A 12,895-nucleotide genomic window follows, 5' to 3' on the forward strand; every position below is an offset into this window, starting at 1 on the left:
AGTGGTGGGTCTCTAAGATAGTAACTAGGTTGGGAGAAATGCGGTTTGCACATACGGACATAGCCAAAGAGTTTCAGAAGTTCTACCAGGCTCCCTACGGAACTTAAATGCGGTGGGTAACTGGGTTGGGTGAAGTGCAGTTTGCTCATACCAGGCTCCCTATTCTTTGGAACTTAAATGCCCTAGGAGTGTCATTACTGATTATTTAAAGGACTTAATCTCCCGAAAGTGGATCAGCAAGACACTGCCTTTTTGAACTTCCCCATCACTGAGGCAGAAGTTAGTAAGGTGATAGCGAATTTGCCCAAAAGGAAATCACCGAGGGATGACAGGTTCTCAACAGAATATTGTAACATTTTAAATTCTAGAGTATCCCCTATTCTGGCTAAGCTGTTTGGGGATTTCGTGAACGGAGCTCAACTACCTTTGTTGATGTACAAGGCTAATGTAGTTATTTTGCCTAAACCAGGTAAAGACCCCACTTGTAATGCCAGTTATTGGCCAGTAGCTCTGTTGAATAATGACATGAAAATCTTTGCTAAAATTTTAGCAAATAGGTTAGACAGCATTCTCCCTAACCTAATTCATTATGACCAAACAGGGTTTGTGCAGGGCAGCCAACTAGGGAATAATGTTTGAGGGCTTTTAATTTGATAGATATTATTAATAAGAGGAAGGAAAAGGCATTCAATAGGGTCAAATGGGAATTTTATTTACAATGATCGATAGTATGGGTTTGGGGGGGTACCTATAGGGCTTGGGTCCGTTCACTGTATTCATTACCCCGGAGTGTAGCCTCTATTATGGTTAGTGGAGAACCTCACAAAATTTTACTGTATGCTGATGATACCCTTATATTTATAGCAGATCCCCAATATTCAATGCCCTATTTGTTGACTCAATTAGACAATTTGGGGAAGGTTTGGGTTTTAAAACTAACATTGAGAAAACAGAGATTTTACTATTTAATGTGACCCCTCTAATTTTTCTGCCTTTCCATTCATAAAAGCCTCCAAAGGGTTCTGGTACTTGGGGATTTTCATTTTGGATTCTGTGGAGGATTTATTCTGCTTAAACTATTACAGACTCAATTGCAGGTCAAACAATGTATGGAAAATTTATGGTTCTGGTGAGGAAGGGTGGCTGCCATACAGATGAGAGTGTCAAAATTCGTATTTTTATTTGCGCAACTGCCTATTAAAATCCCCACCATACAGTTCCGCAAATGGGAAAGTATGTGGTGGGCTTTCATATGGGGTAAGGGGAGACTGATGGTATCATGGGGGACTGAAACTATCTAAAGAAAGGGGGGGACATGGGGCTGCCAAACTTGCAACTATATTATCGAGCTGCAGTTGTTAAGGCCTTGCGTGACCATTATTTTGAACCCCCGTCAGTGAGTTGGGTCTCACTGGAGAAATTTTATGTCTCCACGTTCGATATTTGAGTTGACAGAGGAGGGTTGCAACCACATCATAGGTGAAACTCTATCTCCCTTCACTCGTGTCTTTCTTGCACCCCTTATAGAGATCTGGGATTGGGTGAAATGTCGACAATTTGAGGGGGGTTACTTTTCCTTTCAACCAACTAAAGGATTATAGGCCATGGTCATTGGGATATTTTGCAAAGCTACACTGACAGTTGGGGGATGCGGGATTCATTTATTGTAAAGATTTGTTTTGTGAGGGAGTCCTGCTTTCACATGGCCAACTATAGGAGGTGATAGAATTCCCTTTTATTGGTATTTTGATGGGGAGATTTCCTACTAGGATCTGACGTCAGGGCCAATGTGCTACATGATACAGGTTAGATAGAAGTTGTTCTATTTAAACTGGGCGGAAGATGAAAACTCCTGTCCCGGATCTACATCTTGTTGAACCGAAGTTCCCATTCATGTCTAGCCCGAGTGAAGCAACATTCGGAGGCACCTCTGGGAGAGGAGGGTTGGGAGTTGGCATATACATATGCTTATAAATGTATTAGGGTTACACAATATATTCAGCTTCAATATAGTAACATAGTAGATGACGGCAGAAAAAGACCTGCATGGTCCATCCAGTCTGCCCAACAAGATAAACTTATATGTGCTTCTTTTTGTGTATACCTTTCCTTGATTTGTATCTGCCATTTTCAGGGCACAGACCGTAGAAGTCTTGCCCAGCACTAGCCCCGCCTCCCACCACCGGCTCTGCCACCCAGTCTCCAATAAGCTTCCGAGGATCCATTCCTTCTAAACAGGATTCCTTTATGTTTATCCCACACATATTTGAATTCCGCTACCGTTTTCATCTCCACCACTTCCCGCGGGAAGGCATTCCAAGTATCCACCTCTCTCTCAGTGAAAAAATTCTTCCTGTCATTTTTCTTGAGTCTACCCCCCTTCAAACTCATTTCATGTCCTCTCGTTCTATCGCCTTCCCATCTCCGGAAAAGGTTCCTTTGCGGATTAATACCTTTTAAATATCAACTATTCCAGAGAGCCTACTGGACCCCAGTGCAAGGGAGCAAAATGGAAAAGGGCTTCTCCAGTCTTTGTGGGAGAAAGTGTGGTAAACATGGGACGTTGGAGCATTTATGGTGGAAATGCCTAGCCACCCAGGGTTACCCCGTGGCCACTTAAAGGGTCTATACCCAGCACAGCTTGGGTGCACCTGCTACTCGTGCTCTACACTAGCACCCTCATCTCACCGACAGGGCCACAACCGCCTCTGGGCAAGTCGTCTGCTCTCAAATTATCCCCAGTGATTTCTAGGTTACTGGAGCCACATTCCCAGTGGTCCCACAGTTCCTAGAAAGCACTCACAGACTCAACACACAAACCACCAGGATTCTTTATCGGTCCAGACAGGCAGAATGAACAAACAAATGTGTTTATTCTTACACTAGAACAATGAAGAAAAAAATGTGCAATCAGCAAACAATAACTGGGCACAGAGGGGCAATGCCTGACATGGGGGCGGGGAGGAAGATATGGGAATAGAGATATAATGGACATGGGGGGGGGGGGGGGGGGGGGGGAGATATGGGAATACAGATACAATGGACACAGAGGGGAGATACCAGACATGGGGGAGAATAGGAACACAGAAGGGAGATGCTGGGCATGGGGTACATGGGTGCACAAAGGAATGATGATGGATGTGGGGATATGAACACAGGGGAGATGCTGGACAAGGAAATACAGGGACACAGATGGGAGATGGCTGGTGGACATAGAGATAGAAGAAATGTCAAATGGACAGGAAAAACAGAGGGAAGCAGAAACCAGAACTGGGACCAATGTGATTTGAAAAATAAAATGACCAGACAACAGAAAGGTACAAAAAAATTATTTTTATTTTCTATTTTGTGATTAGAATATGTTAAATTTGGCGTGCACATCTTGCCAGAGCTGGTGTTAGACATGGCTGGGGCCCTGGGAAGAAATCTGGGAGAGGATCCCAAAGCCCATTACCAGGCTACACCTTCTTCAGCTTCTGGCTGGCTTGGGGCTCTCTCTGGCCAGAGAGCCAAGCACAATTGCCCTAGTTGCACCCCCAAACACCATTCCTGGCATGTGCTATCTTTATATTTTGCATGGGAGGAAATGCCTTTCTTTCTTGTTTCTCTAGTGTTGTACTACGTGCAAAGTCTGGCTTCTTTGGGTTTCAGTTTAGTTTATATTTATAGAGTTTGTGGTCACTTCTGTATTTGGCATTTGTGTTCTGTGTGTGTGACCCCGATGTATTCTGTCACCATGAAGTTTCTATGTAGCATTCTTTAGTAATTTGGCTTGTTCAGTTTTCTCAATAGATGTATTGATATTTTAGTGCCCCACTGTAATATTTAAGGCACTACCTTTTCATAGATAGGATCCTTGTTTTGGAAGTTAGTGTTGGCATGGTAGATTTGCTGTAAATTCTGAGTGACATTTTATTTATAGATATTTAAAAATTACTTTATAATATGTCTATTGAGATTAACAAAATTTCTTTGTGTGGTGAGTTTTATGAGGAAACTAGGAAAAAATGCCCGTTTCTGAGCGCAATGAAACGGGCGCTAGCAAGGGGCCCCCTCCCTCCGTCCCTCCGAGCTACTTGCCTTGTTAGTTGTTCGCTGTGGCGTTTCCATTTCGGCCCTCGAGTGTCATAGCTCCGCCCTCGACGTCATGACGTTTTGACGTGAGGGCGGTGCAGACACTCCAGGGCACACCGGATATCTCGGGCGCCTCAACTTCCGTGGAGGCTTCAGAACGTTGGGGTTGCCTTTTATATAGAGAGATGTCCTTGCTCTACTCTGCATTCATTGTTGATGGAAGGTCAGGAGTTTCTCTGGATGCGGAATGTATTTGGCTTCAATACCATATGTGTGTTGAGGACTGTGGCTCAATGAGGGCTGAAGAAGAGTGCAGTCTCTTGTATTTCCCTTAGTTCTCAATTGGCCACTGAAGCCTGCACTGCTACCCTCATTGAAGTAATGGGAGTGAGATAGAGGTGGAGCATGGGGTGGAGTAGGGACAAAGCATGGGTGCATTAGGTGACTGTTTTTTATTGCCTTTCAAAAAGTTGACAACTCTAGTGCCCACCCATCCAACCTGTTGGCTCACCCAAAAATTGCCTTCTGGCTATGCCACTGGAAACAAGGCCACATTGGGTGTGTGTTTTATTAAACTGCACTGTTCTTCAGATTGCTGCTCTGCTCTTCGTTTTGCTTTTCGTTATGGTAATCCTGAAAACCTAATTGGCTAGGTGTGCCTCCAGGACAGGATTGGTAAACACTGACCTAGAGTCTCACATACCCTTGGGCTGGCTAATTGCATCTTGTTCACCTACACCAGTGATCGGCAAACTCATTAGTCAACAGAGCCAAATATCAACAGTACAACGATTGAAATTTCTTTTGAGAGCCAAATTTTTTAAACTTAAACTATATAGGTAGGTACATTGTTATTAACTTAATTAGGGTACTCTTAAGCTGGCCTTTGCTAAAAACTCGGTCCTGGCCAGCATTGTGCAGTAGGACTGAACTCACTCAGTTGTCTTGGCTATTTCAAAGTGCAAGGAACTTGTGCAAACAGTATCTACCATTCACTACTTTTAATAGAATTACAGCATTAAAACCAACCATTCAAGGAAACTGTATAACTCCACCCCCCACCCCACACAGCATGAGTTTGAGGTGCACTGCTACCCAGCCCCGCCCCCACCTGCCCACCACCCTCAGCTCCTCAACAGCCCTCCTCTCTCCATTCCTGCCAGCCGTGGCCACCCAGGGTTTAAACCTTACCTTTTTATTTTAAGTCGCAGCGACTGATGGCTCACTTCCAGGCTCCAGCTTTTCCTTTCCCGGTCAGTGACTCCCGCCCACCCTTGCGGAAACAGGAAATACCTCATCAGGAAGGCGGGGCATTGAGCAGGAAGTGAAAGGATGTTGGAGGTGAGCCGTTGGCCCATCGCTGCAACTTAAAATAAAGAAGTTTAAACGCTGGGCGGCCACCGGCAGGAACGGAAAAAGGACGGAGGGCTGTCGGGGAGCTGAGGGCGGGCGCCTATGGGACTGACTGTGAGCGCCGGGCAGTGGCTGGGAGCGGACTCGGTAGGAGAGCCACACTCAAGGGGCCAAAGAGCCGCATGTGGCTTGCGAGCCGTGGTTTGCCGACCACTGACCTGCACCCAAGCAGATCTGAATCGAGAGTCATGTTGCAGGCTCATAATGTCAGCTTGACAGCATCAGTAGCCCACTGGAAGTCAGCCTCTAAGAGATTCAGACTTCTGTCCATATATACATACAGTGGGGGAAATAAGTATTTGATCCCTTGCTGATTTTGTAAGTTTGCCCACTGACAAAGACATGAGCAGCCCATAATTGAAGGGTAGGTTATTGGTAACAGTGAGAGATAGCACATCACAAATTAAATCCGGAAAATCACATTGTGGAAAGTATATGAATTTATTTGCATTCTGCAGAGGGAAATAAGTATTTAATCCCTCTGGCAAACAAGACCTAATACTTGGTGGCAAAACCCTTGTTGGCAAGCACAGCGGTCAGACGTCTTCTGTAGTTGATGATGAGGTTTGCACACATGTCAGGAGGAATTTTGGTCCACTCCTCTTTGCAGATCATCTCTAAATCATTAAGAGTTCTGGGCTGTCGCTTGGCAACTCGCAGCTTCAGCTCCCTCCATAAGTTTTCAATGGGATTAAGGTCTGGTGACTGGCTAGGCCACTCCATGACCCTAATGTGCTTCTTCCTGAGCCACTCCTTTGTTGCCTTGGCTGTATGTTTTGGGTCATTGTCGTGCTGGAAGACCCAGCCACGACCCATTTTTAAGGCCCTGGCGGAGGGAAGGAGGTTGTCACTCAGAATTGTACGGTACATGGCCCCATCCATTCTCCCATTGATGCGGTGAAGTAGTCCTGTGCCCTTAGCAGAGAAACACCCCCAAAACATAACATTTCCACCTCCATGCTTGACAGTGGGGACGGTGTTCTTTGGGTCATAGGCAGCATTTCTCTTCCTCCAAACACGGCGAGTTGAGTTCATGCCAAAGAGCTCAATTTTTGTCTCATCTGACCACAGCACCTTCTCCCAATCACTCTCGGCATCATCCAGGTGTTCACTGGCAAACTTCAGACGGGCCGTCACATGTGCCTTCCGGAGCAGGGGGACCTTGCGGGCACTGCAGGATTGCAATCCGTTATGTCGTAATGTGTTACCAATGGTTTTCGTGGTGACAGTGGTCCCAGCTGCCTTGAGATCATTGACAAGTTCCCCCCTTGTAGTTGTAGGCTGATTTCTAACCTTCCTCATTATCAAGGATACCCCACGAGGTGAGATTTTGCATGGAGCCCCAGATCTTTGTCGATTGACAGTCATTTTGTACTTCTTCCATTTTCTTACTATGGCACCAACAGTTGTCTCCTTCTCGCCCAGCGTCTTACTGATGGTTTTGTAGCCCATTCCAGCCTTGTGCAGGTGTATGATCTTGTCCCTGACATCCTTAGACAGCTCCTTGCTCTTGGCCATTTTGTAGAGGTTAGAGTCTGACTGATTCACTGAGTCTGTGGACAGGTGTCTTTCATACAGGTGACCATTGCCGACAGCTGTCTGTCATGCAGGTAACGAGTTGATTTGGAGCATCTACCTGGTCTGTAGGGGCCAGATCTCTTACTGGTTGGTGGGGGATCAAATACTTATTTCCCTCTGCAGAATGCAAATAAATTCATATACTTTCCACAATGTGATTTTCCGGATTTAATTTGTGATGTGCTATCTCTCACTGTTACCAATAACCTACCCTTCAATTATGGGCTGCTCATGTCTTTGTCAGTGGGCAAACTTACAAAATCAGCAAGGGATCAAATACTTATTTCCCCCACTGTATCAAACTAGTGCTTAGATAGGGACTCCCGATTCGACAGTAGGTTTGACTAGACAGTCCTCCAGAGTATTAGGGGATTAGAATCCAACTCACACCTGAAGCCCATTTCTATTTCAGTTCCAGCCTGCCTTTAAAAACAAGAAGAGCTAAACAGCTTGTTTTTAATGCAGGCATATGTTTTGGCCATATGTTTGCCATTCATTAGATGTGCACAAGTGCCACCAAAAGTAACATCATCATCCCTCTGGCTATCATTTTCAATAGGAGGTCATTGGGACATCAAATATAGCTAATTTCTGATTCCTGCTTTTGTCCTACAATAACCAAACACTAAGGGAAAAAAATCTTACTTGCTAGCAACTCGCATATATTCCTCCTGCTTTATGTAAATCTTGCTGTAGTTGCCTTGTAAATTGATTTGATTACTTTTGACTTCATTAAAATGGAATGCTTAAATTGGGATATCTTTTATAAGGCTATTGAATAGTTTGATATTAACCTTCAGAACTTCCTCACGCACAATCTTGCATTTTAAAATATTTTTTAGCCTTATAAAATTATCATCTCTGTCTACTTTAATACTTTCATTTCAATGTTATTTAATTTTTATGGGCTAATGCAATGCTGTCTACTTTTATTTCAAAGATGCTTGCTTTGGGCAATCAAGTTGGCAAACTGTATGTTTGGGATTTGGAAGTTGAAGATCCTCATAAAGCCAAGTGAGTCTACATTTTTATGCTCTTTTTCTGGAGGTAAATCAAAAGTGACAGACTGAAAAGTTGCCAGACAACCTTTGTAGTGCACCAGAGATGTATTACATCAGCTAATCAAGGTAGAGTATACACAAAAAGTAATACATATGAGTTTATCTTGTTGGGCAGATTGGATGGACCGTGCAGGTCTTTTTCTGCCGTCATCTACTATGTTACTGTGTTACTCTGTAATGCCAAATGTGATTTCTATGGTTTGTGAACCTTGTATGTTGAAATTCAGTGAATATTTAAACTTCTGTTACAGTTTTAGTGGTATTGGATCAGGTAATATAGTGATGATTGAATACATTTTTGCTCCCTGTTTTGAATTAAATAAGGGTAGGTGCATTTGATGAATTAGTCCATCTTGTTTTGAAAATACGGGTTTCCCCGCCCCTGGATGGGGACGTTTTGTGAGGACATCCTCATCAAAACTTGGCCTGCCCTTTCAAAAATGCCCCCCCCCCCCCCCACGTGGATCATAGAGCCTCATAGTAACTACCTTAACCACCATTGTCCACAGCTGTTCCCCTTGCTTAGTCCCGGCCTGACTCCCTTGAATATAATATTCGTTCTATAGCTGTTTGGAAGTTGCTGTCAATACTTCTCTTTCAGTCTCTCTCTTTCCTGATAGCCACCTTAGAGCTCACCACCCTTGTACCAGCTTCTCTCTCAATCAAAACCCTCTTACAGAGTTGGTCACCGAGGAGCTAGGGTGGCCTCTTGCAATTCTACCTCAGAGCAACAATTTGTGGCACAAGTTTCTTGTGCTGGAGATATCATCCTGCTACTCATTGATGTGATCTTGGCTTTACCTCTGTGGCCTCCCTTCCATTCTTCAGCCTCTTTCCTAGTGGTAACAAAAGCTCTGACAGATTTTAAACATTTTTGAGATAGGTGCATAGAGTTAATGGTAGGTGTGGCAAGAGAAATGAAGGAGGGAACTTGGGTGTTCGCTCAATAATCTCTCTATATAAAAGGCAACACCAACGTTCTATGAAGCCTCCAGCCGGAAGTGTGAAGGGGGCGAGATATCCGGTTTCCCTATGAGTGTCTGCCACGCCCTCTCTGCAACACAGTCAGTGAAGGAAAACAGCAGAGCACGAAATCAAATCGCTGGCTCTGTAACAGTGAAGGACTCAGAGGGGGGAGGGGAGAGAGGCCAGAGGGCAGGGACACACACACTCCCACATGCACACAGAAGAAAACATTGCTAGCCCCCGTTAAACAGCAGAGCACGAAATCAAATCGCTGGCTCTGTAACAGTGAAGGACTCAGAGGGGGGAGGGGAGAGAGGCCAGAGGGCAGGGACACACACACTCCCACATGCACACAGAAGAAAACATTGCTAGCCCCCGTTTCATTTGCATCAGAAACGGGGCTTTTTTACTAGTATAATATAAAACTTCAAAAGGCTAATGAATGGAAAATAGAAACTAGTGGGAGTAGAACGGTGCTACAATTGCATTAGGCTTCCAAGAAGACTGGAGTAACCTACACAAGATAACTGTGGATTTATCCATAATAACACTGGAGTCTAACACATGGTGTGGTGGTTAGAATGTTAAACAGCATCGGTGTAGCTTCATTAGGCCCGAAGAAGAATGAGGCATCCTGCATAGACAACAATGGATAAAACTTAAACATAAATGAACCTGGAAAGGCTGGATGTAAGACCACAGCCACACAGGTTTTTGTGGCTCTTTAGATTGTTCTACAGCATGAAGGCAGAGTATTAGGTCCCCTTGTGAACTTATCATTCTAAGACCCCTATGTACTTTCCCTGAGATTCTGCTAATTAAACTCAGCTGTCATGATCACCCCAGAACCACCCCTCCTAAAATGATTCTGTAAAAATGCTATGTGGATTTTACATTTAAATACTTCAATTTGTTGCACATAAGTAAAGCATTTTGTAAACTGCCAAAAATGAACCCTTACAGAAGGCAATAGAGCAAGTTTAGCAGGCTTTAGTTATTTGTTATTGAGCAAGTTGTAACTCTGCTATCAGCTAACTCTACTGTTAAGATCAGTAAGTAGCTTATTCATGGTCTAACCTGAACGCACGAATCTTAAAAATGGGAAAAAGTAATGGAAAATATAATGCTATAAAGATTATATCCTCCAAAGACAAGCAGGCCATAATTCTCACAATTGGGTACCGCGATCCCGCGTTGCTAGGTCCGGAGCTTTTACAAGCTCAAAAGAGCTTTATGGAATGAGAGGCATGAGTGCCTTCCCTCCCGCAGCAAGAGCAAGGTTACTGCAGTTGGTTTTTGTTTTTTAATCATTTATTTATAATTTTTCATTTTACAAGGGTCACTTGCAAACAGTAATACAGAGGTGACTGCACATTAATACAAGATAAGAAGAAAACAATCCCAACTAGATGGATTATATACAATCTTTCTCTTTCTTTGACCATAAAGTGAAGAAAAATAAGGAGAGTGAGATAAGATGAGATCAATTAAACAGTAAACAGAAAAAAGAAAACATGGTATTAACCTGATTATCCCCAGATATTACTCATCTAATTCATTATTCCACATTGATCATCTGGTTGGCTTCTTCAAGACCAAATACGGTGTATAGTCAATTCATTTCATTGAGAACATACTTATTGTCCAGATTTTAGTTAGAAGACTGCAGTTGTTTTTTTAACCACGGTGAAAGGTTGTCAACTTTTTGTCCCGCTCTTCACACCGCTTGGTCTGAAGAGCTTCTGAGTTCCTTTTAGTATGTTTTTCAGCAAGATTTTTCGTGTTCCCTTTTCCCTTATTGTTTTTAGGGAAAGGGAAATGGGACTTGATATACCGCCTTTCTGAGGTTTTTGCAACTACATTCAAAGCGGTTTACATATATTCAGGTACTTATTTTGTACCAGGGGCAATGGAGGATTAAGTGACTTGCCCAGAGTCACAAGGAGCTGCAGTGGGGAATCAAACTCAGTTCCCCAGGATCAAAGTCCACTGCACTAACCACTAGGCTACTCCTCCACTCCACTTTTAGTATTTGTTTCCCCCGCTTACAGGTTGTCTTTATGTTTCCTGCGTCATTGGGCTGTTTTTAGGTCTTGACTTCAGCCATGTTCTCGTGTGGTTTTTTTCTTGGAGCCTTGGTTTGGCACCGTAGCGTCGTTTGATTTGGTTGCAAAAGTTTTCTCTTTCATGACTACAAAAGTTCTCAGTAGCTTTAAGCACTGTACCCGATGCAATCGGACGATCTCTGGTAAGGACACCCATTCTTGGTGCCTTCAGTGTTAGGGGCCCAACCATAGCCCTTCTAACTGTGTCCTTTGTCTTCGTATGAGGAAACGGACTCAGTTAGCCAGAGAGGCTCAACGAGAGAGGATTTTTGCATCCAGATCCAATTCCTCAACATCTACTAGTACTACTACTACTATTAAACATTTCTATAGCGCTACTAGACTTACGCAGCGCTGTACAAATTAACATGAAAAAGACAGTCCCTGCTCAACAGAGCTTACAATCTAAATTGGACAGACGAACAGACAGCTAGGGGTGGGGAAATTGCAGTGGTAGGGGTGATAAGTGAGGGTGTTGAGTAAGAGAGTCATCAGCATCGACATCGGGTACTATATCGGGAGCAGTGGCGTAGCTACGTGGGGCCTGAGGGGGCCTGGGCCCCTGTAGATTTCGTCCTGGACCCCCTCCCGATGACCCTCTCGACCCACCCCTCCCGCGAACCCTCCCCCGACGCCGCCTACCTTCGCTTTTGCTGGCGGGGGACCCCAATCCCCGCCAGCCGACGTCCTCTTCGTCCTGCAGTCAAAAAAGTCTTCGTTCTGTTGCATGCTGATGTGCAGGACGTCAGCATGCAACAGAACGAACACTTTTTTGACTGCAGGATGAAGAGTCGGCTGGCGGAGATTGGGGTCCCCCGCCAGCAAAACCGAAGGTAGGCGACGGCAGGGGAGGGTTCGCAGTGGGAGGGGGGTGAGAGGGCGGGAGGTCGTGAAAAGTGTCGGCGGGTCGGCAAGGGGGGGGGGTCGGCAATGGCGGGGAGGGGGTCAGCGGTGCCGTGGGGGAGCTAAAATGTGCCCCCTCCCCTCGGGCTGTGGACCCCCCTCCCACCGAAGTCTGGCTACGCCCCTGATCGGGAGCGTCAGTTCATATGGTTGCTAGGCCTGTAGACATTGGGAGAAGTGCTGTATTGAATGAGTCTCCAGCTGCCTCGATGCTGACTGCTGTGCAGGGGCCCCCATGACCAGCCAGCGTCGAACTCGAACCAAAGGCGGCGTGAAGATTTGACGTCATCCTCATCTGCACTGAGGAGCCTCAATGATCGACTTCAGGCGAAGGCCAAAAGCATCGACATTGATTGCCCTCGACACACAGTGCTGGGAGCTCCGGGATGTTGAGAAGTGTCGGCCTCGAGAGGACCGCTCCCCCTCTATTCAGGAGGTGCTGATGGCATCAGTCTCCCAGCAGCCAGGACCAAGCTTCTGTCTCAACCCCAGCAGTTCTCTATCCTGTCTAGGAGCTGGTGCCCCAGCCTTCCTAGTGTCGGTCCTCAATGAGTATATCCGGGCCTTGCTCCCCGAGCTGCTGGATGGTTTATTGCAATAGGGATGCTCGTGCCTATCCTGTCTCCCGTTGCAGCCCCACTTGGACAACAGCCTGTGATGTGGCCTCCGACGCCAGTGTTGCGTGCAGCCCCAGTGTCAACTGCTACCCAAGCTGGCACTCCCTCAAAATCAGTAGAGGAAGCTTCGCCGGAGTCGAGGCAGGAACCAACTCCTTGATGCCGTTCTGGAGGATAT

The 12,895-nt window shown here is 45.4% G+C and overlaps 1 protein-coding gene across 1 annotated transcript in view; it reads left to right on the plus strand.

Moving 5' to 3' along the window:
• The window catches only part of EED (embryonic ectoderm development), a 100,329-nt gene that overhangs the window by 77,332 nt on the left and 10,102 nt on the right, over positions 1 to 12,895 (plus strand). Inside the window, exon 11 of the mRNA XM_030200145.1 lies at positions 8,006 to 8,079. Within this exon, the coding sequence (XP_030056005.1) occupies positions 8,006 to 8,079 (74 nt within the window). The remainder of the gene's footprint in view (positions 1 to 8,005; positions 8,080 to 12,895) is intronic.

Source organism: Microcaecilia unicolor, chromosome 4 (genome assembly GCF_901765095.1).
Source record: "Microcaecilia unicolor chromosome 4, aMicUni1.1, whole genome shotgun sequence".
Lineage (NCBI taxonomy): Eukaryota > Metazoa > Chordata > Amphibia > Gymnophiona > Siphonopidae > Microcaecilia > Microcaecilia unicolor.